This window comes from Felis catus, chromosome E2 (genome assembly GCF_018350175.1).
Source record: "Felis catus isolate Fca126 chromosome E2, F.catus_Fca126_mat1.0, whole genome shotgun sequence".
Lineage (NCBI taxonomy): Eukaryota > Metazoa > Chordata > Mammalia > Carnivora > Felidae > Felis > Felis catus.
Window position 1 is genome coordinate 34,543,467 of NC_058382.1, and position 25,946 is coordinate 34,569,412.

General features: G+C 58.4%; 1 protein-coding gene across 13 annotated transcripts in view; it reads left to right on the forward strand.

Moving 5' to 3' along the window:
* Positions 1-25,946, forward strand: part of ADGRG1 (adhesion G protein-coupled receptor G1) — a 56,227-nt gene that overhangs the window by 27,890 nt on the left and 2,391 nt on the right. For 4 of the 13 annotated variants that reach the window (XM_045045688.1, XM_019819790.3, XM_006941543.4 and 1 more), the window contains exons 2-13: positions 16,635-16,732; positions 17,482-17,919; positions 18,557-18,689; positions 19,261-19,408; positions 19,951-20,082; positions 20,441-20,557; positions 20,768-20,813; positions 21,057-21,160; positions 21,935-22,053; positions 23,732-24,000; positions 24,965-25,073; positions 25,472-25,740. In XM_045045688.1, coding sequence (XP_044901623.1) covers positions 16,669-16,732; positions 17,482-17,919; positions 18,557-18,689; positions 19,261-19,408; positions 19,951-20,082; positions 20,441-20,557; positions 20,768-20,813; positions 21,057-21,160; positions 21,935-22,053; positions 23,732-24,000; positions 24,965-25,073; positions 25,472-25,740 — 1,948 coding nt within the window. In that variant the 5' untranslated portion in view covers positions 16,635-16,668. Of the gene's footprint in view, positions 1-6,895; positions 6,919-7,357; positions 7,508-7,961; positions 8,261-16,634; positions 16,733-17,481; positions 17,920-18,556; positions 18,690-19,260; positions 19,409-19,950; positions 20,083-20,440; positions 20,558-20,767; positions 20,814-21,056; positions 21,161-21,934; positions 22,054-23,731; positions 24,001-24,964; positions 25,074-25,471; positions 25,741-25,946 lie in introns of those variants that run through there. The other 9 variants (XM_045045693.1, XM_045045691.1, XM_006941545.4 and 6 more) reach the window with 6 other exon arrangements.

The window sequence follows — 25,946 nt, forward strand, 5'->3', positions numbered from 1 at the left end:
GTGCACTGAGGCCCGGAGACAACTTGTAACAACCGGCAGCAGTAGGGGGGAAGGGGGAGGATTAGGTGCTTCATCCTGCCTCCCCCCTGGGGAGAGCCGGGGCCTCCTGGGCTCTGGCAGAACCTACCCCTTCCTCCTCCTGCCTGACTTGTGCTGTGGTGTGGAGGTCAGTGGCGTGGGCACCTGGCTCTTGCGTGGCTGCAGGCTCGGGCTCAGACAGTCTGCGCGTGCTTGGCAGTTGCAGGCAGGCGGAGATAAAAGCAAAGCATCGCCCCAGAGAAGCCGGCGGAGCCTCTGGGCATCGGAGGACAGGGCTCTGCATTACAGGGAGGCGGCCCGGGGCGGGGGCCTCGCTGTCTGGAAGCCAGCCCAGCTCCAGCTCCCTGAAAGAGGCTGGCGGTTCACAGCTAATGGCTCCAGGCTGGCTCCTCAGGCTCAGGGCCACTTAAACTAACTCTGGAGATGAGCATGACAATGACAACAATGAGAGGGGAGAGAGACCTCTCAGGTCTCTGCCCTGTCCTCAGGCCTCTGCCTTCCCCCTCCCAGAAGCCCTGGCCTTGGCTTTCCAGGCCCAGGGGGGAGAGCAGAGGGCTACAGGGGCCCAAGGGTGCAAGTTCCCTGGACCTCAGTGTCCTCGCTATACGTGGAGAGGAGAGTGCCACCCCCTGGCAGGGTGGTTGCTGGAATTTGGGGCAGCCGATGGGGGCAAAGTGTGTCCTAAGCACGTTGTGTAGCTTTGAGAGGCCTTCCCTAAACCTGGGCTGAAGGTTTTGTCTTCAGGGTCACATGGTGGCCAAGTTAGAACTAGGTTCCAATCCTTGAAAAGTGACCTTGAGCAGGAAGCTCTGTCTCTCAAAGCCTCATTACTCAGGCTATAAAATGGGGATGAAGGTACCTGGTATCTCTAGGGGACCCTGTGGGGATTAGCTGAGACGCCTAAACACATAGGGCCCCACGGGCAGTAGACCCCCACGTCCAGTTGTCCCAGACCTTTGCTCCTCCGTCATCCAGTTCAGCTGTTCCCCCAAGAGAAGCAGCATGGTGGCCCTGGGGCTGTCTGGCTTTGTCCCAGCTCCATCAACTGTGTGAACTTGGGCAGGTGTATTAGTCTCTCTGTGCCTTGTTTGCCTCATCTTAAAAATGAGGATGGCAGGGGCGCCTGGGTGGCTCAGTCGGTTAAGCGTCCGGCTTCGGCTCAGGTCGGGATCTCGCGGTCCGTGAGTTCGAGCCCCGCGTCGGGCTCTGTGCTGACAGCTCAGAGCCCGGAGCCTGTTTCGGTTTCTGTGTCTCCCTCTCTCTCTGACCCTCCCCCGTTCATGCTCTGTCTCTCTCTGTCCCAAAAATAAATAAACGTTAAAAAAAAAATGAGGATGGTAATGGCACCTTGAGAAGGTTAAGTGAGCCACTAAGTTTTAGGTGCTGAGTGTAGTGCCTGGCACGCCATAAGCGATCTTGTTGTTGCCACTGTTCCGGGCCACCACCAAGACCTTAGGAAGCAACAGTGAGTTCATCCTGGAGCATTAGCCCTGTGCCCCCATGACATCATGGGGAAAGTCGCCAGGCACCGGAGAGCCCGTGGGGCCTTGGACGCCCCCATCTAGGGGGGTCTTGATCTGCTGGCATGCATTCTTCAAGAATGGGGCTCCCTCCTGCTCTTCTCTGTGGCCCAGGGACTGACCCGCTTGGCCACTGTGCTGGGCCTCCACGGGAGGCCCGAGTTCAAGCTGGGCGGGTTTCCTAGGGCAGCACTCTGTGGTTACTTCTCCGCTGGTCTGAGTTCCCTTGGCCTCTTGGCCCCTTGCCTGCACTGGGTGGCTGACCCCCTCTGGGTCCCTGGCCAAGTATGGCTCTCAGGGAGGGCTCTGTGGTTAGTACCTTGGGTCTCTGACCCTGTGGCAGGGGGGACAACTGCCCAGACCCACCTGTCTTCATGGTGACAAATGTGAGGGAGGGGTGAGCCCCAGGGGCCGACTGGAGCAACTGAGTCACGTTTGGCCTGGCGCCCTCTGCCCAGTGCTCCACCGGCTGTGTCACCATCTGGGCATGCGCCAAACCCCGGAGAGACTCATAACCACCCCCACTCCTACCTAGGACATACAGTTGTACTGCCTACAAAGACCCTCGTTCAGTCCTGGGTGCTGCTGGCCCTTGGAGATTTGAATCTTTATCCACACTTCACAGATGAGGAAGCAGGTGTCAAGTTCGCTGGCCAGTCAGTGGCCGTGGGGGCCTGAGCACAGGGCTGGGCTGTTTCCCACAGCACCACAGATGGCTGCACCCATTTGCGGTAGTGAGCTCCCCGTCCCTGCAAGTGTTTAAGTTTGGCAGGGCAGTGTAGAGGGAGCTTGAGCAGAGTGTGAGGTTCTTCACGGCTCCTTCCAGCCCGGAGCTTTTCTGGCCGTGGGCGGGAGAGGCACCCAATTCCCACATTCTCCCCAGGCATTAGGTCCCTGAGCAGCCAGCCCACTGGTCATCCTAATGGCATCAGATGGTGTTTGTGGGCGGGTGGTGCCTCCACAGCCTCGCCTGTCACTGTGTCCAGACTTCCACCATTAGCACCCATCCAGTGGCATCTTTGGGACGCTCCCATTGTCGCCTAATCATCCAGCGCGCCAGGTGAAGGTGTACCGGGTGTGAGGGCATCGGGGCTCAGGGACCAACTGAGACAGGAGGCTGTGATGGAGGGGTCAGAAAGGGGGAACCCCCCCTCCCCAATCATCAGGGAGCTGATGCTGTCCCTTGCTCTCCCTATCCCATGGACCTGTGCCTGGGTACGGGTGTTCCCAACTCTGCGGTTCTAGCCCCTCCCACACACTTGCATGTGACAGAGCCTCACGAGAGAGCTGAGGGCAGCAGGCGGGGCCAGAAGGAGTCCTCACGCGCTTTCCTCAAAGCTGTATTTATCGTATGTCTGTGGCTGAGCCTGCCACAGTCTCCTGGGCCCTGCCGCCTATGCACACACCCCAGACCAGATGGACAGGGTCTGCTCTCCAGCTCCCGGGCTGGGAGCCAAGGACACCCGGGTCCTGGTGCCTGGCCTGGCAAAGGGGGCGCCAGGCCGGGGCGCAGTACCCGTCACTAGCTGTGGCTGGGGGGACGGCCGGTGCTTTCCCACGGAGACTCTGCAGCAGGTGTCAGCACGCCTGGGAGTCCTGCCTCGGCTCCCCAACTTGGATTCCCTCTTTCACAGAGCTGGAAGCCACAGTAACTGCCGTCCAGGGAGGGTAGGAGTGTTTGCAGACCCCATGGGTGTGGGCAGGAGGGGGCCTGGCCCCTGTTCCCAGGCTGTGAAGTTTTGGATGTAGCACAGCCTTGTAGACCTGCATATCTACCTCCCTAGAGTGGCTGACGCTTCCTCTCCATGTACTGGAGATGCCAGGACTGGGGCCTGGGGGGCCACAGGGAGCAATGGGGACAGTGCAGCTAAGGGAGTGTATAGAGCTGGATTGGAGTCCAGTCTTGCCAGCTGTGTAACCCTGGGCAAGCGACTTCTTCTCTCCGAGCCTCAGTTTCCTTAGCTGTAAAATGGGCATAATAGTGTCCCCTCCTAGTGTGGGCATGTGCATTATGGAAGTCAGGTGCAGTTCATATGGTTTGTGCACCCACGTGGTTCCCTTCCCTGCCCCAGCAGCCTTGTGAGTCTCTGCGTGCTGGCCCTTGGGATATGCCCACCCCCAGGTTCCTAGACCCCAGGGTCCTCCGTGGCCACAGACATGTGCTGTTTCCCATCCCTGCTCCACCTTGGGGAGCCCACAGGAGTCCAAATGGAAGTTAAGCATTTGCAGAAGTGGGAATGGGACCCACCTTCACTGGCAAATTCCTCCCTGGGCCCCCTCTTAGCCCTGGGCCAGAGGAGTGAGTGGTCAAGGGGCCTGATGTTAATAACTTTGCCTTTGTGTCAAGAGAAAACCCAAGGTTCAGTGATCACGAATTTAGGTGGCATCTCAGACATCATCTAATCTAGCAACTTTGAAAGTCTGTTTTGGTCCCAATGATTCAGAAAAGGCTTGATCTTGCAAGCTTCTGCATTGTAGGACTTTTCAGAGCCTTTACCAGGCAGCCGTGTATTGAAGGAAATGCTGGGCTGGAGTTTCAGGTCCCATCCCTATTCTCAAGCTGTGCAGTCTTGGAAGTCCCTCTCTGGCCAAGCACTTGGCAGAGGTACGTATGCCCCTGACCAGTCAGATGCTGGGGAGTCGGGATGGCTCAGTGCTGGAACCCCCTGCCGCAAGTGGCACTTTTGGCTCAAATCTGTAGCATCGGGAATTGGCTCCTATTGGCAAGAGGCTTGGAGCCTGCCTGACCCGGTTAGAATCCCAGCTCTGGTCATTCATTCGTGTATTTAACGAGTAGTCATTGAGCGTCTACTGGGGGCCAGACTCCTGCTAGGGCGGGAGCTACAGGTGGTGAGCCAGACAGACAAGACAGGGTAAATGTTGAGAAATGGAGACCAAGTAAGCTAATTGGAGGATCATCTGACAGTGTTGAGTGCTGTAAAGTTAAGAAGATAAGGCGATACGGAAGAGAGTGATGACAGGGAGGATAATTTTGGTTGGGTAATCATGGATGGCTTCTTGGGGGAGGAGATATTTGAAGTAAGGACTGAGAAGGGAAGACACCAATCAGAGAATGGGTCCAGGAAAGAATGTGCTATGCTTCGGGGAAAGCACATGCAAAGGCCCTGAGGTGTGTCTGAGGATAGAAAGAAGGCTAGTGTGTTGCTGAGTTGGTGAACTCAGCAGGGAGTGGGTGGCATTAAGGTGGAGAGAGTGGTGTGGGGTCACTAGCTTATTTTGGTAGCCATGCTGCTCCCTGAGCCTCAGCTCTCTGATTTGTAAAAGGAGCCTCATTTTTTGTCCCACACACCTCCTCTCTGGTCATCAGTGTCAAGACCATTGTCGATGTCTTTGGCAGAGACTTGGCTCAGGGCGGCAATGACCTATGAGCTATTGTAGGTATCTTTGTCATCGCAAGTGCTTGGAGACTTTCGGTGGGACCTGGGATGTTTCGCCTCTGTTTCCCCACTTGTCGCTGCAGTTAGTGAGCACCAAGTGTGTGTAAAAGGCCAGGGGGGCCCCATCTGCGTCCTCCCCTGGCTCCCCTGAACTGCAGCCCCCTGCCAACTCTTTTTAAGCACAGAATCTTCTGATCCAACAGTGACTCCCTTCTCTGGCGCAGCAGGCTCTAGAATCCTTTCCGGGCGAAGGTTCCACTGAGAACAGCAGCTCCTTTCTTTGCTTTCTTTTCCTCTTCCTCCCGGGGCCAAAAATAGTGCCTGAATGGGACACAGCTCTGGGCCAGCGGCAAGACAATAGCTGCCTCCTGGCTCTGGTCCATGGGTGGGGGAGGAGGTGTGAGGGTGCATGGGCACTCCATCCCCCTGGCCCCAAGCCCTGCTGCCTTTCCCATGGCCTCTGCCAGAAACCACCGCAAAGCCCCTCCGTCCCCTTTGCGTGTGATTGCCAAGGGGGTTCCCCACTTGTTCTGGGAAAGTGTTTATAGCTGCTTGGCTGCGACCCTAGCCCCTTAGCCCCCTGAACAGCGCCACCCTGTCTCTGATCTGCCGCTGCTCTGGAGCCAAAACTCCAGCCGAGACGTCTGTCCCTGGTTCCCTTCCCTGGCCTGTCTGGCACGTGGAGGCCACCCGTGCCTTTGATGTCCTTTCCTCTTTGACTCACTGGCTATGGAGGACTTTTTAGAGGTCACAGTGATGTGCCCTCCCGGGAGGAGGTGAGCTCCCTCTCACTGGAGGTGATCAAATTAAGTTCAGATGTCCACTGGATGGGGGGCAGGATTAGTCAAGCATCAGAGGCACATTTGGTCTTGATGTCTCCGCGTCTCAGAGGAGATCTTGGTTTGAGACCCACACCCCTCCTTTGCCAGCTGGGCGGCTTTGACCTGGCCACCTCACTTCCCTGAGCCTCTGCTTCCCCATCTGTAAGAGAGCTTCAACAGGGCTGACCTCAGAGAGTGGTAGAAGTCGATCTCCAAAATGCCTGGCGTAGTACCTGGCACATAGAAGGGGTTTCGGAAGCTTTGCCTCTGTTCCCTTCCCTCCCCGCACTGGTACTTACTCTGGATCACAGAAAGGAGAGTCTGACCCACTCCTGGCCCTCAGAAAACTCTCTTGAAAGAAAGCCAGGGGGAAGCTCCCCAGCCCTAAGGATAACTCAGAAGGAAGATTCCTGGTGGGGTCTGGCAACTTAGGAAGGCTTCCTGGAGCAGGTGCCCCCCTAAGACTCTTCTAGGGAAGTAGGTACACATTCTGTACTTCTGACAGCCAATGGTTGGTGGGGGAGGCTAGAGGGGTGTCCAGCTTGGGATGAGGTCAAGGCCACAGACTGGCAACCCCCAGGGGCAAATGCAGCTGACAGTAAGCATCTTGGGTGACAAGAGTAGCCCCCACCGGGTCCTAAAAGGATTTGGTTTAAAGTCAGTGCTGACAAACTTAGGCAGGTGGCCTCCAGTGCTCTCTATAACCTCCTCCCGCCAGCTCTCCCTGCTGGACCCAGGGCAGCATCTGAGTCTGGAGACTTGGGTACCAGACAAGTTAGGGGGCTTGTGCTGTGCTGGGTCGGAGCCGGGAGTGACGTATTTGCCTTTCTGCAGCTGCCAACGGTTGCCAGGGAAACGGTTGCCAGGGGCTGCTGTCACCTGCGCCCCTTCTCTCCCCCCCCCCCCCCCCCCCCAGCCGGTGACTGGGGCTTGCAGCCCGTCTTCCCTGGCTGCCCGCTTTGTTTGAAGCTCCAGGGAGGGGGCAGGGGCTGGGGTGGCTCTGCTTGGAAATCCTCCTCACGGAGACCGAGCCACCTCCCCAGCAGGCAGCAGTCTGCAAGGGAGGCCAACCCTTTGCTCTCGCGTTCGCGCTCTTTATGCACTTGCAGTCCGCTCGGTGCCACAAAGGCGGAGTTCCAGGTACGACTCTTCCCCTCCTCCTGTCTTCCCTCCATCCCTCTCACTCCTGGTCCTGCTTCCTTCTCCTCCCCCTCCCCTTCCCTTTTCCTTCTTCTCCCTCCCCTCCTTTACCTCCCCCTCCCCTGCTCCTCTCCTCCTCTCCTCCTCCTTCCCTTCCCCCTCTCTTTCTTCTCTCCCTCCATCCCTCTTCCCCATCTCCCCTTTCTCCCCAACACCTATAGCTGATGGGTGGGGTGGGGGTGGAGCTAGGTGGCACCAGGGACCCTGGGAGAGTCACAGATGCTACACTAAGAGGGATTTGTCAGTTCGATTCGAGAGCGGCTCAGGAACAGGGAGGAATGGTTGAGAGTAAGGGCCCCACAACCCTCCCCTCGGTCACTCCCTGGGCTCCACCCCCAATGATTAAAGATAAGCCTCTGAGAGGTGTTGGGAGGCTGTGTCCCTGGCTGGGCTGGCAGGAGCTATGCTCCATGATGGGCATGGGGGTCCCCTGGACCCTCAGGGGAAGGGTGTTCAGCTAACCCCAAGGAAACACATTTTGGAGCATCTCTTCTGTGAGTTTTAAAGAGAAGCCTTTTCTAGCAGCCAGGTAAGGTCAAGGGGAAATGGGCTACAGGAACAAGAGCATCCCTTCTGGAGCCAGGTCCTGGGAGCAGCATCTCGTCTCCACCACTCGCTGGCTATAGGTCTCAGTTTCCTTATTTGTCAAATGAGCGTAATGCTACTTGTCTCTTAAGGTTTGGGGGAGGATGAGGGTTACTTTGGGTAAAGAGCTTAGAATCAAATCTTGCGTTTCCAAAGAACTTAATCCATGTTGCCTTTGTTACGGGAGGTAGCGGGCACACCGCCCTTGAGGTGTGCGAATGGGGGTGGAGGACCCCGCGGTCCTGGGTGGTGCCTGCCGTGGGAACAGCGAGCTGGATGCGATCCTGGTCTGTGTGTCCGCTGCCCTTCCCCAGAGGGGGCTGGTCCCTCAGCCTTGACCAGGCCCCCAGCCTTGTTGGGGGAGGAGGCTGTGTGTCCCGCTGTCCTCTCAGCCAGGAGCGGGACCGGAGGAAGAGGGAAGAAAGGGAGGGCTGGTGGCTGGCCTTCAAAATGCGAGGGTCCTATACCCCGAAGACGGGCTTTCTGCCAGGCCCAGCCTAGCTGACCTGTAGCCCCCAGAGCAGGGAGGTAGCTGTGCTGACCTCGCAGGCCTGGCCTTGAGCAGTGTGGGAACACAGATGGGGAAGGAACCTTTCAGCCAGACAACTGAGGTCTGCCTGTGGTTTGAGAGGGAAGAGAGTCTGGCCAGGAGGAGAGGGGCCCAGCATCTTCTTTGTTCCTTTCTGTCACCTGGGAGGTAAGCCCTGCCCTTCCCTGTAAGCATCCTGAGGGCCTGGGCTATAGAGAAGACTTTGGCGGTGGGGGGGGGGGGGAGTGGTGGCGGCAGGGACAGGGCTCACAGTCAGCCACTTAACACTGGAGGAAACTGAGGCTCACAGAGGGGACAGGCTGGCTGAAAGTTCCGGGGGCCAGGTCTGGACCTTGCACACCTAACTCCCGCCAACTCTGCTCCGGGAGTCTGCATTCCCTGGGCAGGTGCCGACAGTGTGTGCCCTGGGGTCCTAGAGTCCAGCCTCAACTGCTCCCTGGGGACAGGGCGGCGGGGAGACTTGGCAGGGGGCCGCACAACGCGCCGGCAGCACGGAGCTGGCACCAGGGTCCCTGGACTGCCTTTGGGAAATCCTGGCGCCTGAGCCCAAACCCAGCCTGGGCCAGATCTGGGACTCTTCTGATCTCTTGTCTTCTTTAGGTGGCAGGTCCCTATAATCCATTCTCAAATTATAAGAGGCTTTAATTCTCAGCTTCTAAAAGCTCTGGCATGTTCATTTGTCTCTTTCTTTCTCCCTCTCTGCCCTTCTCTCCCTCCTTCCCTCTCAATTCCAGCTTTTTAAGTGTCACAGCTGCTTGAAGCGAGGCTGAGAGCCCAGCTGGCTGTGGCTGACTTTAATGGAATGGCTAACCTGGGGACCGAGCTGGCAGTGTCCCCTTTCCTCAAGAGCTGCTGCTGCCAGCCTAAGGGAGGTGGGATGGGGCCTCACACACCTCCGGCTCCCTGGGGACCTCTTGCCTGGAAGAGTCAAGGATGGTGATGAGTTGCCCTGGGGAACATCACAGCCTGAATGGCTCCCACAGCCCATCTCAGGCTAGCTAATGGCCTAAGAGGGGAGGGGAAGGGCTGGAGGCTGGAAGGGAGGTTGCTGACAGGTTTCTTATGTGTGTGGAGTCAAGATTTTTGAGAGCAACATGTTTCTCATGTTGACAACAGGTGCTCATGCTAAAAAGGATACACCATCACGGTGGGCTGGGAAACTAAGCCCAACCAAGCTCTGTGGATTTTCTTTTTGCAGGACTTATCAGAGCCTTTGATGTGCTAATACATAAGACCAAACAGGGCCTGCAGCATTTCTCTAACTGGGAACTAGCACTTAGAAAGTACTCTGGCAAGTTACTGTTTGGTAAAGATGGGGAGACAGTCTCCTCCAAGGGATAGGACTCTGGAGACCACAATGACAGAAAGCATGGCTTTGGGGTTGGGAGGCCTTGGGTTTGAGACCTGGCTTGGCTGCTTACTTGCTACGTGATCTTAGGCATCACCTAACCTCTTTGAACGTCAGTTTCATTATCTTTAAAGTGGGGGTAATGGGGAGACTGGGGGGCTCAGTCGGTTAAGCATCTGACTTTGGCTCAGGTCATGATCTTGCGGTTTGTGGGTCTGAGCCCCACATTGGGCTCGCTGCTGTCAGTACAGGGTCTGCTTGGCATCCTCTGTCCCCCACTCTCTGCCCCTCCCCACTCTCATGCGCTCTCTCTCTCAAAATTAAAGAAACATTAAAAAAGTGGGGGTAATGATAGCACTTGCCTCACAGACTTATGTTGGGGCCTGAGTGATAATTTGCGCAATGCTTTGCACGATGCCAGCACAAATTGAGCACTTGCCAAAGGGAGCTGCCGTCCTCCCTGTCCTTGGATTCCGGGGTTCCTCCCCCTGTGCCAGACAGACCCTGTTCAACCCCACCCGCCATGTGGCGTGGGGCCAGAGTGCGGGGGCAGTGGGGAAAGGGAGTAGAGGCCCGAGGCCCAGGGCATGAGATACATCTCAAGGCTGGCATCAGGGAGGAGGACTGGTGTGTGGAAAGGCTCGGAGGAGGGAACCCCCGAGCCTGGGCTCGCCTCTGGTCGAGTGGCAACTCTCTGTTGGACCCCCTGAGGCCTCTTAAGCGAGTGTTCTGCTGACAGGCTGCAGGGTGTGTGGCTTTGGTAACTGGCTCTTGGGGAGGACTCAGTGTCCTTCTACGTGGACAGACCCTTTCCTCCCCCCCTCGCAGGGAACTCTCTGCTTCTCCCCTTCCTCGGTCTCCCCACAGGGCCAGGGCCCATCTGGGCACGCGGAGGGAGTCGTTGCCTGAGGGCTTGGCTGGACCAGAAGCCGCGGGGAGGTGGGGCTGTGCGGGCAGGGTCGGCCCTCCGGCAGGTCCGGGGCGAGAAAGCCAGATTCACCCCAGGCGGTGAGTGGGGCAGTGAGTGGGGCGGTGAGTGGGCACAGCCTTGGCCTCCGCCAGCCTCTGGCAGCCAGCAGCTAGCTTCATTGTTACTCTCCTTTATTGTAGAGGAATTCCTGACACCTGAAGTCACTGTTTCCCCCAGCCATCCCAGAACACCCTTCCAGGGTGATCCTCCGGCCTAGGTGGTCCCCTAGCTTGAGCACAGCCGCCTGTTCCCAGTTCCCAGTTGGGAAACGGGAGCAGAGGGAGGAGACAGTGAGCCCCGGCAGAGTGTGGAGGGCTGGGCGAGGAGGGGACTGTGGCCCTGGGTCCCACTCAGGACTCCGGGGACTCGCCCTTTGATTTGTTGGCTACATGGTGTTTCTAAGTGAGATTTACTTCTTAATGATTTTTTTAAATGTTTATTTATGAGAGGTGGGGGGAGCGGCAGAGAGACAGGGAGACACAGAATCCGAAGCGGGCTCCGGGCTCCGAGCTGTCAACACAGAGCCCAGCATGGGGCTCAAACCCTCAAACCACGAGGTCATGATGGCCCGAGCGGAAGTTGGATGCTTAACTGAGCCACCCTGGTGCCCCAGTAAGATTTACTTTAATCAAGTAATTTGGAAAGCACCAGTGGAGGGTCTTCAGCCCCCCCCCCCCCCAGCCCACCCCTCACAGAGGAAACACCTGCAGGCGTCTGCTCTCTGTTCTGTTCTAACTGCCTTCCCGGCTGCCCTTTGAGGTCTGAGCAGCCCTCTGTTCCTCCCCCACAGAGCTGACCTGCCCCCACTCCCAGCCGCCCCCACTCCCAGCCGTCTTCGGCTTTCTCCTTGCTGCTCTGCATACTTGCACTCGCGTGTGTGCACACGCATTCGCATTCGCATGCATGCTTACACTCGCAAGGTTTCATGCTCACCCACCCTCTCCTTTTCCCTGTCCTGGGTCAAATCCTTCTTTCCTAAGCCCCCTGCACGGGGCTCAGGGGGGTAGCCCGAAGCACCATGCTGCCCCCCACCTTCTGGAGAGCACCTAAGGATCCAGGCTGGAGCTGGAAAGCCGAGCTGGGTCCTCTCCCTTCTGTCCCACCCCCAAGGAGGGCCAGATGGGGCTCACGCCCGAAAACCCACTCCAGCGCTCCCCTTCCACCCATGCCCTCCTGCTCCCTTCTGTCCTTTGGGAGGCCCCTGCTAAACGCCAGGTGAATCGCAGAGGAACACGACATGTCCTTGCCCCCAGCCCAGCCATTGCTATTCAGCGGCTGAGTGATCTGGGGCTGGGCCCCTGTCGTCTCTGACTTTCTCTGTAAAACACGGTTACCGTTAGCCCAGGCTTGTCACCCATGATTCCAAGCCCTCAGAGTCTCAATCCATGGGATGCTTGTTAAAGCCAGGCTCCCCACTCCCACCCCGGACCTGCTGCCTCTGATCCTCAGAGTGCGGGGCGTGTGAAATGCATTTTAGTGAACTCCCTGGCATGATTCTGGCCCTCGGGCGAGTCTGGGCACCTCTGGAATGAAGTCTTGGGGCAGTGGGGACCATCTAGAATGGAGGGCTCCCCCTCCCCCCAGGAACACATAGTTAATTCTGATCGGGACTGGGCGGTTGGGGAACACTTCATGGGGAGGGTGTGTCTTAACTGAGTCCCAGTAGGTGGGTTGGGTCATCCTAGGGATGGGGCAGGCATTCCTGGTAAAGGGTCAGTCTGGAGGTGGCACCGAGGTGTTTGCGGTCATCAGGGTGTGTGACGGGAAGGAGGAAAGCAGTGGGGGAGCAGGTCTGGGCATCAGCCCAGCCGGATATGTTGGAGAGGTGCCTGCCCAGGAAGGGTTAACCCCAAGGCCGATCAGGTCCTATCCACTCAGCTTCCACCTCCATCCTCCGAGGAAATGGGTTTTCCAGGAGCCTGGACTGGGCCAGCGGTGACTCGTGGTTCTACACGGATGGCAGAGGAAGTGACTCAGGCCCCGGGGGGGAGAAAGTGAGCCACGGGTCCCCTGCCCGCTGCCCCCTCCCGCATCGTGAGGATGGGCAGGGCTGGGCCTGAGCTGGAGCCAGGCCTCTTGGGGCCAGCAGGGCCCGGGGGTGGGGGTGGGGGTGGGGGAAGTGTCAACTTAGATGAGCCGTGGCCACCCTCCACTAGTGTCCTTGGGGACCTTGGGGACCCTGTGATGCTAACCCATTGTGTTAAGCTGGGCTGGACCGTTCTGTTCTCTGCGTGTGTTTACGGAAGGCCTGAAGTCAAGGGCAGCTGCTCCAGAGCGGGGGGAGGTCTCTCCTGAGGTTTGGCCCCCAAGCCCCCTCTCCCAGGCTGGAATTGTCTGCACTGCCGGTGGTCTTGGCCAACCCCCTCATTTTTCTCTCCTTTTTTGAAGTGGGGGGGGGATCTCCCAAAGCCAGGGGAGCACGTATCTCTAGGACCTCTGCCCGTACCACTTCTGCGAGGAGCCCTCCAGAGCGAGACCCAGGCCTGTATCTTGGCTCCACCTGGAGTGACCTTGGATCGGATGGCCCTTCCCTAGCCTCAGTTTCCTGGTCTGTAGAATGGCCAAACGGTAGGACCAATCTGACACAGCGGCCCTGGGGATTTCACCTGACAGCGCAGGTGACCCCACCGCAGAGATCGGCGTGGTGCTGCTGCTGGGATAGCCCCCCTCGGCTCCCTAGTCCTGGCCTAGTGCTGCGTGAGGTTTCACGGGGGTCTTGCCTGCGGGCCGATGGTGGTTTGAGGAGTACTTGGTGGCCAAACTCGGTCCCGCTCTGCCGGTCCACAGCTCCCAAGGCCAGAGACGAGGTTCTGTCCACATGGTCTGTGTAGAGGTCCACGTAGGGGCCGCTGGTTGCTGAGTCTGGGGTTCAGCCTCCAAAGCACAGGATCCCTCCCTCCGGGCTGAGCCAAGTGGGGGGCACCCAGGGTGGTGACTAGGGCATTCTGCAGCCCCATGGGAGGTGCTGGGAGAGTGTGGCCCCTATCGAGGATGCTGATGTGGGCTGCGTGGGGTGGCGGGTGTGTGTACATGGGGAAGACGGTGGGGAGCCCCCCTGCCCATGGGCAGCGGGGGGAGCGAGGGAGGAGGGTGTGATGAGATGGGCAGTGGGCGGGGTTCTCTGTTGCGTGAAGTGGGGATGGGAAGGTGCTAAGTGAACAGCTGGGCAGTGCCCTCCCCCTTCCAGGCAGGGGCTGGAATCTTCTCATTGTCCCCAGTCCCACTCTCCTATCTCCTATCTTCTGTTCTGTGAACAGCCTCGGATCCAGGCTACAAGGGTGGGGTTTCAGTCTCCCCATTGCTCTCCCGGATGGGAAGTTTCATGCTCTAAGAATTTCCTGTCAAGGTGCTCTGGAGGCTGAGCTGGCCAGGGCCACAAGGCAGGGGGCATGGAGGGAGGGAGGGGTGGGAGGAAGGCCGGGTTGACTTAGGGTCAGGCATTAGCTGGTCAGAAAGCACACAGAGTTATTTATCTGACACCCATGGCGCCTACCACATGCAGGGTCCTGTTCTAAGTCCTTTACAAGCATCAGTTCATTTGCAGGAGGCCCAGAGAGGGAGAGTAAGTAGCCCGAGGACACACAGCAACTGGAAGTCGAACGCAGAGAGTCTGGCTCCAGAGTCCTCTCCACTGCCTGAGAGTGGGTTAAAGGAAGCCAGGCAGACCCTCCCACTCAAATCCCCAAAATGTCCGTGGGGACAACGTTGCCCATTTTGGAGTGGCTGTTGAAACAGCTAAGATGGAGTGGAGACGAGCCTGGAAGTGTCAGGGTCGTGCAGCTGGGCCTGTATCTGTGAGTGAGTCCCTTCCATGGTACTCGTGGGGGTGCGGCCTCGCTCATGCCCCTCCAGTGACTAGAAGTTCTCTTCTTCGTCTTGGCTTTTTTGCTCTTGAAGCTCAATCTGGGAGGGTTGATGCAATGTGGATGATTCTGCGCTGTCCTGGGCCCTCGTCTACCAGTAGCGGGAGCTCACTCTGAACAGTCAGCCGGCCAAAGAGAGACATGGATTTTGGCGAGCCCCATCCTTGCTTGCTGGGTCATGTCAGGAAGCCATTAGCCCTCTCTGGGCCTTGAATCCGAATACCATAACATGGAGATTTGGACCAAATTCGCAAGTGATCCGTCAGCTACGAGTTCACAAGAATAGAGCCGTGGCCACTGTGAGGGGGGCGGCCCGGAGGAGGTGACGTTTGGATCAGGGATCAGAGGTAGACAGCAACAGGGACTGGCAGAAAAGAAAGGGGTCCGGACATGCTGCTGTCTCCGGATGCTGGGTTTCCTCCTGCTGGCCTGAGGTGACAGGAGGCAGTTTCGAAAGGAGGCAAAATGCTCAGAGAGAACACAAGGTGAAATCTAAAAAATCACAACGTGGGTAGCAGTGGCCTTTCCCTAAAACACTTTCATATGTGTTAAAAAGAACATTGTTTTTAAAAAGTTTATTTATTTTGAGAGAGGGCGCACGCCTGCACACAAGCCGGGAAAGGGCAGAGAGAGGGAGAGAGAATCCCAAGCAGGCTCCGCGCTGTCAGCACAGAGCCCTACGCGGGGCTCGAACTATGAGATCTTGACCTGAGCCAAGTCAAGAGTCAGACGCTGAACCAACTGAGCCACCCAGGAGCCCCTCATATGCTGCTTCTGAGGGGTCCTGTGATGCCACTGAGGCAAGATGATGACACGGTCTGAACTGACAAGGTCTAAAAAATTGGGGTTCCCTTATGCACGGTGGGACATAGGAGCCTGGCTGTAGTTTCAGGGGGCCAGGTTAGTTCAAGGAAGGAGACAATGAGCTCCTGCCGGGGCCACCTGTCCCTCGAATGCTACCCTCAAATATTCTGTCTGAAAGCCACCTCATCCTGGAAGCCCCCCTTGGCTTCTCCTGAACTTAGACTCCTTGGGTGCACCCAGTTTTCTAGGCTTCCCTTTGTCTGGCTTGTGACGGACGATTGTATCTGCAGCCACAGCCATATGCAGGTACCCATGCAATGAAGATGCCTGTCTGTGTCTGTCAGCTCCCAGCTCAGTCATAGGGCCGGCTGGCAGTGGTGAGCACCAAGCCGCCTGGCATCTCTCTCTGAGTGCCAGGCGTGCAGGTTCCCTGCCAGGCCCCACAGTCCCGACCGGGTGAGGAAAGCCCTGGCCTCTGGGTAATCTTGGCCAGGTCGTTTAACCCCTTGGGCTTCAGATTCCCTGTCTGTGAAATGGGCCAACAACGGGGCCCACTCCACGGGGTTGAAGCGAGGATTAATACAGGCACAGAGGTGCGGCGGGAGAGCACAGGCTGGCAGATTGGCTCTCGGCCAATAGAGATCCTGGGGATTCCGAGGGCCCACTCCACGCTGGGGTGGAGCTGGGGGGGAGCTGGGCGGTACTGTCAGCGAGTCCTTGTCAGAGTGAACGCGCTTCGGTGTTTCCAGCTGTGGGGGAGGGGGTGCGGGGGAGGGCTGGGACCTGGCTCCCCCCGGTGGTCATGACAGGAAGCACCCTTTTCCTCTGTTCCCTGCAGAGGGCGCTGTGGGTGCACTGATGCTTCACTCCATTTCCCTCACCCCTCCAACCGCCCGGCCTTTGTCCCGCAAGCTCAGTGTACTCGGCCCTGTCGGTAGAGATGGACCAGGGGCTCCCTCGCTAGCGGAGGAGGGGGTACACCATCCGGCACTGCCTGGAGTCAGAGGAGGCCCTGGCCAGTAGTGGGAAGCAAAGGAGGCCAGGACTGACTGTAGAGGGAGGTGAAGAAGGCTTCCTGAAGGAGGTGTCCTCTGAACTGGGTCTTGGGGATGATGATGGTGAGGTTCCTGGAGGAGAAGCCCTTTCTCCTGCATCTCCCCCAGGCCTGGAGGGGCAGGGTGGTGGGGGTGGTTCCGGGTGGTCCTGGGAAGCCTTTCCCACCAGATTCTGGCCAAGATTACCCATCGCTGCTGGGTCTGGAGGGAAGTCCTACTGGCCCCATTTTCTGTGACTTACACAGGGTCGTGCAGCAAGTGAGGGGAGGAGCCAGGGCTTGAACTCAGCCGGGCTCTGGACAGCTGCCGCCCCTCGACGCTCAGCTTCTGGAAGCTCTGGCGAGGTCCACGGGCTGTAGCCACACTTGCTTCCCCACCTCACGTCCCACACCCGCCCAAGCTACACTGGCCCCCCCCTCTGCAGGGCCCGCCCAACCACCTTGCGGGGCTGGCCCCGGCTAACACTCCTGGCCTCTTTCAGGCGGTGACTTCTCAGGGTGACTTTGGGGAGGAAGATGGCCACCCAAGTGCTACTGCAGACGGCACTGCTCCTGCTGGGTCTGCTCTTCCTGGTTCAAGGTAGGCTATCTTGGAGACGCTGTGGGACCGTTGTGGTTTACATTAAAATGCCCCCATGTCTGGGACAGCTGCCAGCATATCCATGAACCCCTTTGGGCAGGCACGGGACTTTAGACACAGTTTAGCAAGTGGACGGTATCTTGCAGAAAAAGGGACCCCTTCTTTCTGGCAGATGCAGTCCCACAGTGCACAGTTTGGGATGGGGAACATGGATTGGGTTTTGGCCCCACTCACTTCTGCAGCCAGAACATCCTTGTGCAGTGCACAGCCTGCACAACTGTCTATGGTAGGCATGGCCTCAGGAAGTATTTTATTGCCTTTTTTTTTTTTTTTTTTTTTGCCTTTGGGGCACCCGGGTGGCTCAGTTGGTTAAGGTCTGACTCTTGACTTCAGCTCAGGTCATGATCTCACAGTTTGTGAGTTTGAGCCTCATGTCAGGCTCTGTGCTGACAGCTCAGAACCCTCATGGGATCTTCTCCCTCTCCATCTCTCTCTGCCCCTCCTCCTGCTTGTGCTCTCTCACAAAATAAATAAACATTAAAAAATTGTTTTCGCCTTTGAAATTATCATTACTTTTTAGTTCTTTTCATCATTTGTGAGCAGGGCACATTCACATTTTTGTAGACCTTGGAGGTATAGGCCCGTGGAACATGTGTGAGTCCCAGGCACCGGGATCCTGTATTCTGGGCCCAAGGCCTGCCCCCCTCTTCTGCCCCTGGCTGCTCCCTGCCGGAGAGTCTCGTCTATAGTCTTTCCTTCCTCAGGTGCCCGTGGCAGGAGCCCCCGTGAAGACTTCCGCTTCTGTGGCCAGAGGAATCAGACAGAGAAGAGCAGCCTCCATTACAGGCAGACATCAGACCTGCACATCTCCATCAAGAACTCCGAGGAAGCCCTCACAATCTACGCCCCCTTCGCGGGAGCCCTCCCGACCTCCCGATTCTTCCCCGACCCCAGGGGCCTCTACCACTTCTGCCTCTACTGGAACCGCCATGCTGGGAAATTTCATCTTCGCTATGGCAAGAACGACTTCTTGCTGAGTGACCAAGCCTCTAGACTCCTGTGCTTCCGGCACCAGAAGGAGAGCCTGGCCCAGGGTCCCCCACTGCTCGCCACCTCTGTCAGCTCCTGGTGGAGCCCCCAGAATACCAGTCTGCCCAGTGCTGCTGGCTTCACCTTCTCCTTCCACGGTAAGGCGACCTCCAGGCAGAAGGAATTGCGCAAAGGCCTGGAGTCTGGGCAGTGGCCTGGGCCGCAGAGCTTAGCTTTGTTCCCGGGCACTGGGGAGCCATTGGAGGTGTCTGAGGAGGGGAGGAATGTGATCCAAGATGTGCTTCAGGAGGTTTGTGGGAAGGTAGGGGGTGAAGGTAGAGGGGCAAAGTCCCATCCAGAGGCTGCAGGGAAGGTCCAGGCGAAGGAAGACGAGGCTTGACCAGGGTGGGAGCAGAGAGAACGGAAAGACAGGATCGGGTGTCAGGAGCCAGAGGCCACACAAGCCCCCAGCCCCCCCCCCCCCCCCGCCCCAAGAACCCTCCTGGGATGGGCCCTCTCGGCCCAGGTGTGTAGGCAGAAGGACACCTGGGTAGCTGTGTCCCAGCCTACCCTGCTGGGGCTGGAGTTGCGGGAAGGCTCCATGTGGCAGAGCCCCCATCTGGCTGGCTTCTGGGTGACCTTGCGGGACTCCACCCCACGTCTTGGAGCCTCAGTTTCATCCTCCGTAGAACTGGGGTTGGAGGCCTTCAGAGCCATGTGAGGGTTAAATGGGAGTATGGCGGTGTGGCACCTCCTTCACTAGCCTCAGGCCTGTCTGTCTGTCCTCTGCTCCAGATCCCCCCCCGAAGGCCTCCCACAATGCCTCGGTGGACATATGTGAGCTGAAAAGAGACCTTGAGCTGCTCAGCCAGCTTCTGAAGCACCCCGGAAAGACCTCGAGGAGGCCCTCGTCCACACCTGCCAGCCAGTAAGCGTGGCCCCCAGACCCGGAGGTGGGCAGACGGTGACCTGGAGCAGGAGACACCATGGAGGAAGCCTCTCCTGGGGCTGGAACATTCCCTTCATCTTTCCACCTCCTCCTGGAGGAATGGAAATACAGCCCTCAGGCCAAGCCTTTGTCAAAACTATCACACTGAGTCATCCCAGGACGGCCACCCAAGCCCTCTTCCCCGCCAAGAAAGGAGACCCGATGGGCCCGTTTGAGAGCTTGGCAGACTGAGGCCCAGAGATGGGCAGGGCTCCTCCATGGCCAAGAGGGGGTCAGTCCAGGCAGAGCTGGGCCCGGAACCTGGTGCTCAGGATAGCCTCCCCTTTCCTGTTTGCTCTGATGATCCAGCTTCCTCTCACCCCACCCCTGCCCCCCCCCCCCCCCCCCCCGCAGGTTACTCTCTCCTGTCCAGCACCAGAGGGCTGTTTTCTCTCCCTCCCACCCCCCACCCTCTGCCTGCCTCTTTCCGGTGTATCTGCCTCGTCTCCCCTTCTTGCTCCGTCTCCCTACCCGCCTTGATCAACCTCTCCACCCCTTCTCCCCCTGCTAGGCAGCTGCAGAGCCTGGAGTCGAAGCTGACCTCTGTGAAGTTCACGGGGGACACCCTGTCCTTCGAGGAGGACCTGGTCAACGCCACAGTGTGGAAGCTCCAGCCCACAGCCAGCCTCCAGGACCTGCACATCCACTCCAGGCTTGAGGTCAGGAGGCAGGGGCCAGGCTGGCCGGGGCAGGAAACAGATGTGGAGGCGTGAGCACTCTGGGAGCCAGATGTGTGCTGACCAGGAAGGTCTCCAGCCCAGGGAATACCCTGTTAGTGGCTACCCCATGGCAGAGGACCCTCCCCAGGGGTGGGGACAGAGGTGGGGGGGACCGGCATCAGAGGCTCCTATGGCACCCCCGTGTAAACAGAAGACCAGTCCCAACGTGCCTGTGGGTGCGCCTCAGTCTCAAGGCTGCCTCTTGAGGGGCTGGGAGCTGGGAGTCCTCACATCCTGCCACCTGGGGTGCCGTCTGCAGCACCGGCGTCCGAGGCCCAGACAGCACGACATTGTGTGAATCCCCCTGGAGCCCTGGGCTCTAACCACAAGGCTCCCCAGCCGACGCTGGAGCCAAGGACAGGAGGGCTTCCTGAAGGAGGTGGGCTTGGAGGTGGCAGCATCCAGGGAGGTGTTGGGGGTGCGTGTCCAGGAGACCTAGGAGCCCACCACTGGCTGAGCCCCGCAGGGACTCTGGTCTGCAGGAGGCACAGAGCGAGATCCGGGAGTACTCGGTGCTCCTGCCCCGCGTGCTCTTCCAGAAGACCAAAGGCCGGAGGGGGGAGGCTGAAAAGAGGCTGCTTCTGGTGGACTTCAGCAGTCAAGCCCTGTTCCAGGTATGGGGCCCACATCCTCACGCCCTCCCCTGGGGAAAAGCGGTCTCTGTCTGGTGGGGAGGTGGAAGGCAGGCGTGGAGCCAGGCCCTGTCCTCCGCAAGTCAGAGCCTTTCCTTGTAAAGTCAGAAAATGGACCGTGACGTGCAAATCTCCCCCGGAGAAGGCTAAATTATGTTGTTTTCACTACAGTGTAAATGACTACACGTGCAGGAATTGTTTACAGAGGGGGCCTCCGCATGTCGGAGCAGCGTGTGGGAGTCTAGAGAAACCAGGAAATTCCTTGGCCTTTCTTCTCAGCCTTCAGGCCTCACCACCACCCCCCACCCCCCCACTTTCTTCCCCCATCCCATATATCTAGGACAAGAATTCTAGCCAAGTCTTGGGTGAGAAGGTCTTGGGTATCGTTGTGCAGAACACCAAAGTAGCCAACCTCTCGGAGCCTGTGACGCTCACCTTCCAGCATCAGCCACAGCCGGTGAGTGGGAGCAAACCAACCAAGGACACGAGGGTCCTTCCTTTTCTGCCCTACCTTCTGAATCACTCACCTTTAACAAAATGACCCACTGGCTGAGGGCACCAGACAGTCAGGTGCAAACGGGATGGTGGCCTGACGCTGACCTCCTCAGCCTGGCCCAGAAAGGAGAAGACTGTGATGGGGTCCACTCTTCCTTTCTTGTCCCGGCAGAAGAACGTGACTCTCCAATGTGTATTCTGGGTTGAAGACCTGACATGTGAGTGTGGAGGGGTCCCTGAACTGGGCAGGCATCTGGAGGAGAAAGGGGGTCTCAGAGGGTGGGGAAGATGGGGTTAATCAGGGAGGGCTTCCCAGAGAAAGGTGAGCTTTGAAGAAGGAATGATGGCAGAGTGGATGTTTGCAAAGGCTTGGAGCAGTCATGCGATCGTGCGTTTTGGGGGTGTCCAGTGGGGTCCTAAAGGACGGGGCTTGATGAGAGCCCCACGGAACCCCTCCTCAGTGAGAAGCCCGGGGAGCTGGAGTGACGCGGGGTGTGAGACCATCAGGAGAGAGACGCAGACGTCCTGCCTCTGCAACCACCTGACCTACTTTGCGGTGCTGATGGTGAGCAGTGCTCCTGCCCCGCAGCCATACCACGGGCTGGATGCCAGCCACTTTGCACATACGTGTTGTTCATTCCTCACACCAACCCCCGAGGTGCCTCCTGCCACCGTCCCATTATGTAGATAAGGAAACCTAAGTTCAGAGAGGTTAAGCAATTCACCCAAGGTCACACAGCTAGTTAGTAAAAAAGCTGCTCTTTATTCCCAAATGTTGGTGCATGATAAAAATGCAGAGCCCTGGCCCTAACTGAGAATCCTAATTCCACAGGCTGGGGCAGGGCCATGAGTACATTTCCAGTGAGCCCTCAAGGGGATACTGAGGCCCACTGTGGAGGCCCTCACAGCGGACTTCAGGGTTCCCGAGGGCACAGAAGCTTTGAGTCCTAGGTTCGCCTCCCAGAATCTTGGGACCCAGCTTCTGTGGGATCGGAGTGGGCTTCCAGCTCTCCCGGGTGTGGGGTGCCCAGTCTCTCATGGGAGGCTCACTCCGGTGACGAAGGTTGTAGAAAAACAAGGCGTGCCGGCCCAGGGAAGGGATCCCCTAGTGGAGGGTTCTTGACCGTTGTGAGGCCGTGGTGAACGAAAAGTACAGACCCCTACCGCCACCCCCACCCCCCGCCCCCCGTCCGAATAACGCACTCACGGGGCCACGCTCTGCTCAGGTTGGGGTGGCGGTGGTTCATAGATGCCTGAGGCCCACCCCTCCCCCCGGGGCAAACCCTCAGTGTCGAGTTGGGGACGCTGAAGCCAGCCCTGGCCCGTGTCGTGGACCCAGGTCGCCTCCGTGGAGGTAGATGCCATACACAAGCACTACCTGACCCTCCTCTCCTACGTGGGCTGTGTCATCTCCGCTCTGGCCTGTGTCCTCACCATCGCCGCCTACCTCTGCTCCAGGTAGGGCCTGGCAGGGGCGGGAAACAGGGAGGGAGGAGAACCTTCATTCCGGGACCCCACCACCCCCGAGGCCCACCCTGGGGACTGGCTTGACCCCCCCGCAAAATGTGCCTGCGCTCGCAGGAGCCCTGGGAGGCGCGGTCAGCTGGCCCCGGGGGCTGTACGTCCTGCTCAGATCTGTGGTGTTGGGACGACCTAGCACTTACGATGTTCGTTGTCTGCCAGCATCGAAAATCGAGAGGGGTGACGTAAAACTCTCGATTTCTGCCTTTGAATAATCAGATGTGTCACTGCTGGAGGCACATAATAATATGATGGTGAGCTTCCCACGGGCTACACACTGTTCTGAGTGCTTTACGAGCACAAAATTGCTTCAGTTTCACAAGGGCCTTATGAAAGAGAGCTCAGAGAGGGTAAGTGATGACTTGCCTGCGGTCACACAGCAAGGAAGTGGCAGAGGCGGCCTTAAACCCAGGCAGGCTGGGTCCAGGTATCTGATTCTGCAGAACCCCTGCAGGCATTCGAGTTTGACAAAGCCTCTCCCATCCCCCGATGGAGGCTTCTGTGAGTCCACAGCCGTCACTTGGGTGCCTTGAGGCAGAAGGTGCCCCATGGGAAGTGTTTGGTGGAGAGTGCCTTCGCCCATCCTCAGACCTGCTGGGTGGACGGGTCCGGACCGTCAGTGCCAGGCTTGGCCTAATTTGAGGTCCACCTGCAGTCAGGGCCTGGGCCCGTTTGGGCAGAGGGCAGACACTCTAAACCCTGTGGGTGTTCTCGACTGGGAGGAAGGGAGGGTGAGCTGTGTGCATGCGTGTGCATATGTGAGCCCACAGCTGTGCACGCAGTGGGTGACAAGGGACAACTGGCAGGCTCAGGGGAGGGCAGGGGGCAGGGCCACAAGCCTCCCGGCAGCTACTCATCAGTCACAAAAGTGCCCAAGGACAAGAACAGGAAACCTCAGGGACTGAGCATTTTATCTGTGCCAGACGCTTTACCCTGCGAAGTGGCCGTCCCCCCATTTCATAGATGGGCAAACTGAGGGTGAGGGGCAAGGGACCGGCCCAAGGTGGTACCTGGAGTTAGGGTGGGTGGGCGAGGCTGTTCTGTTGTGCCCGCTGGAACACGTGGTGGATGGTGCCAGGCAGAGCGTAGTTGGGGGCGTGGGGACCCGGGGAGGAAAGGCCGACAGTGCCCTGGATCATCAGAGCGGGGCTGGACTGTGCACACACACATTTGCAAACCTGAAGACAGACAGGCAGACATGCACACACACACACACACACACACACACACACACACGCACGCACATACATTCACAGCCTCACAGACGCATGATCGTGCAGACAGACAGGTGACACAGAACATGGGTGGCACGGATTCTCCAAACACAGCAGCAAATCCAGAGTCTTTCCCCTCCAACTTTGGGAGCCTCTGGTTGACTCTCGTGGCTGGATTTGTCTCACTGGCTCTGTCTGGCTCAATCTGCTGTTACAGGTGCACACGGGGCCTCAGCCTGTGGCTGCTGGGCACACGGTAGGTGCACGGGGACAAGTGGGGACGACCTAGCTGCAGCCATAGGAATAAGATAGGGTGTGAATGTGTGTGCCCTGGGAAGGCTGCCCCGACCTTCCCAAGCTGGCCACCAGGGTGACCTGCCCCCACCCCCTCCCCCGCGCAGGAGGAAGACTCGGGATTACACCATCAAGGTGCACATGAACCTACTGCTGGCTGTCTTCCTGCTGGATGTGAGCTTCCTGCTGAGTGAGCCCGTGGCCCTGGCAGGCTCCGAGGCTGGCTGCCGGGCCAGCGCCATCTTCCTGCACTTCTCTCTGCTCGCCTGCCTCTCCTGGATGGGCCTCGAGGGTTACAACCTCTACCGACTCGTGGTCGAGGTCTTTGGCACCTATGTCCCTGGCTACTTGCTCAAGCTGAGCATCGTGGGCTGGGGTAAGTTGGTAGAGGGTGCTGGTGGGCCCTCCGGACCTGCCTCTGCTACGTGGCAAGACCCAGGCACCTGGTTCCGCTTCTTTGCTTACCTCTCTGACTGCTCCCTCACTGTTTCCTTTACCACCCACCCACCCACCCACCCACAGGTGTTCTTTACCTGGGCTGCAGGTTAAGGTCCCCGTTAGGAAGATGAGATGGTGAGCACTGCCCCAAGAAACACATATTCTCCACATTGCTTACTCTTTTGAAAGGGGGGTTTGCTGACATAGCCACCACGTATGGATGTGCAGGTTGTGCACTGCTCAAAGGCACCCAGTTGGGGGTGAATGGACTGTAATCCAGTCCTCCACTCACCTAAATCACCCAGGCTGGAAGTGGCTCTGTCTGTGGATCCTCTGAAGCTTCAGGTAACAGATTCCCCATAGCTCTGGCATCTGTCCTTGGCTAAGACAACCCAAGTTACCTATAGCCCAGACCTCTCAGTCAGGCCTGGGCCCAGGGACACATCACAAGTGGATGTTGCACAGGCCCGCCAACCTCCGCATGTCCCTGACCCAGTTTGCCACTCCTCTTGTGTTTCTCATCTGGCCCTTGTTTGGTTCACTCCATTGATTTACATAAAATTCCTTCAGAGCTGGCTCTGTGTCGAGATGCAGGTGTTTGGTGGTGGGAGACCACTTCTGGAGAGCTCTCAATCTCCAGCCCATGGACAAGGTCAAGGCCCAGTGCAGACTCTGGGAGGCCTCCCCTCCCGGTGTCCCCCATCTCTCCCTGTGATGTCCTGCCCCTCAGTGGGGACGTGCGGGCCCTTTCTCCCACGGGCCCCTAGGATGGTGGGGGTGAAGCAGGGCTGGGGCTCTCTGTGGGAAACCCAAACTGGAGCGGCGGGAAGGGGAGGTTCTGAAGGCCTTGCCAGAGGGCAGGGGAGGGTGGGAGATGGAACCCTATGCTCTGCTGCCCTCAGGCTTCCCCGTCTTCCTGGTGACGTTGGTGGCACTGGTAGACAAGAACAACTATGGCTCCATCATCCTGGCTGTGCACAGGACTCCAGAGAGTGTCATCTACCCTTCCATGTGAGTGGCTGCGTGCAGCGGGGGCGGGGAGAGGGGCCTTGGGGTGCAGAGGCCAGAGAGCGGCCTGGGCCTGGGCCACGCTGAGCAGGGGACTCCTGGGTGCCAGGGCTGCTGGAGCCCGGCAGTGGCTGGAGGGTCAGCGAGGGTGAGCACAGGCCTGGATTTGCCCATCGCTCACCAGGTGACCTCGCGCAGCACCTTCGTTTCTTTCCTTTGTGAGCGGGAATATAGGTTGGAGCGGATGAAGGCACGAATTAAAAAGAATTAAAGAAAATAAGCCCCCCCCCGTGAGTCAGTCACAGCTCCCTGGCTCTGGGGATCACCGTGGTGCACACCCATGGCCCAGGAAGCACGGTGCGGCCCCGTCGTGCGCTGAGCCCTCCCATCTCCGCCCGCAGGTGCTGGATCCGGGACTCCCTGGTCAGCCACGTCACCAACCTGGGCCTCTTCAGCCTGGTGTTTCTGTTCAACACTGCCATGCTGGGCACCATGGTGGTGCAGATCCTGCGGCTGCGCCCCCACGCCCAGAAGTGGCCCCACGTGCTGACGCTGCTCGGTCTCAGCCTGGTCCTCGGTCTGCCCTGGGCCCTGATCTTCTTCTCCTTTGCTTCTGGCACCTTCCAGCTGGTCGTTCTCTACTTCTTCAGCATCATCACCTCCTTCCAAGGTAGGCACGGAGAAGACCCCACCCCTGGCCTGGGCAGGGTGCCTGTATGTGGAGCCCTGGGCAGGGAAGATATGACCCAACCTGAAAGGTTCACTTCTCTGGGCCTCAGTCTTCCCATGCGGAAAATGGGGGCATCCTGGCCGTAGTTGACAAGTCTTTATTGAGTATCTACTATGTTTTGGCCCTATGTTAAGCCTTGAACTGGC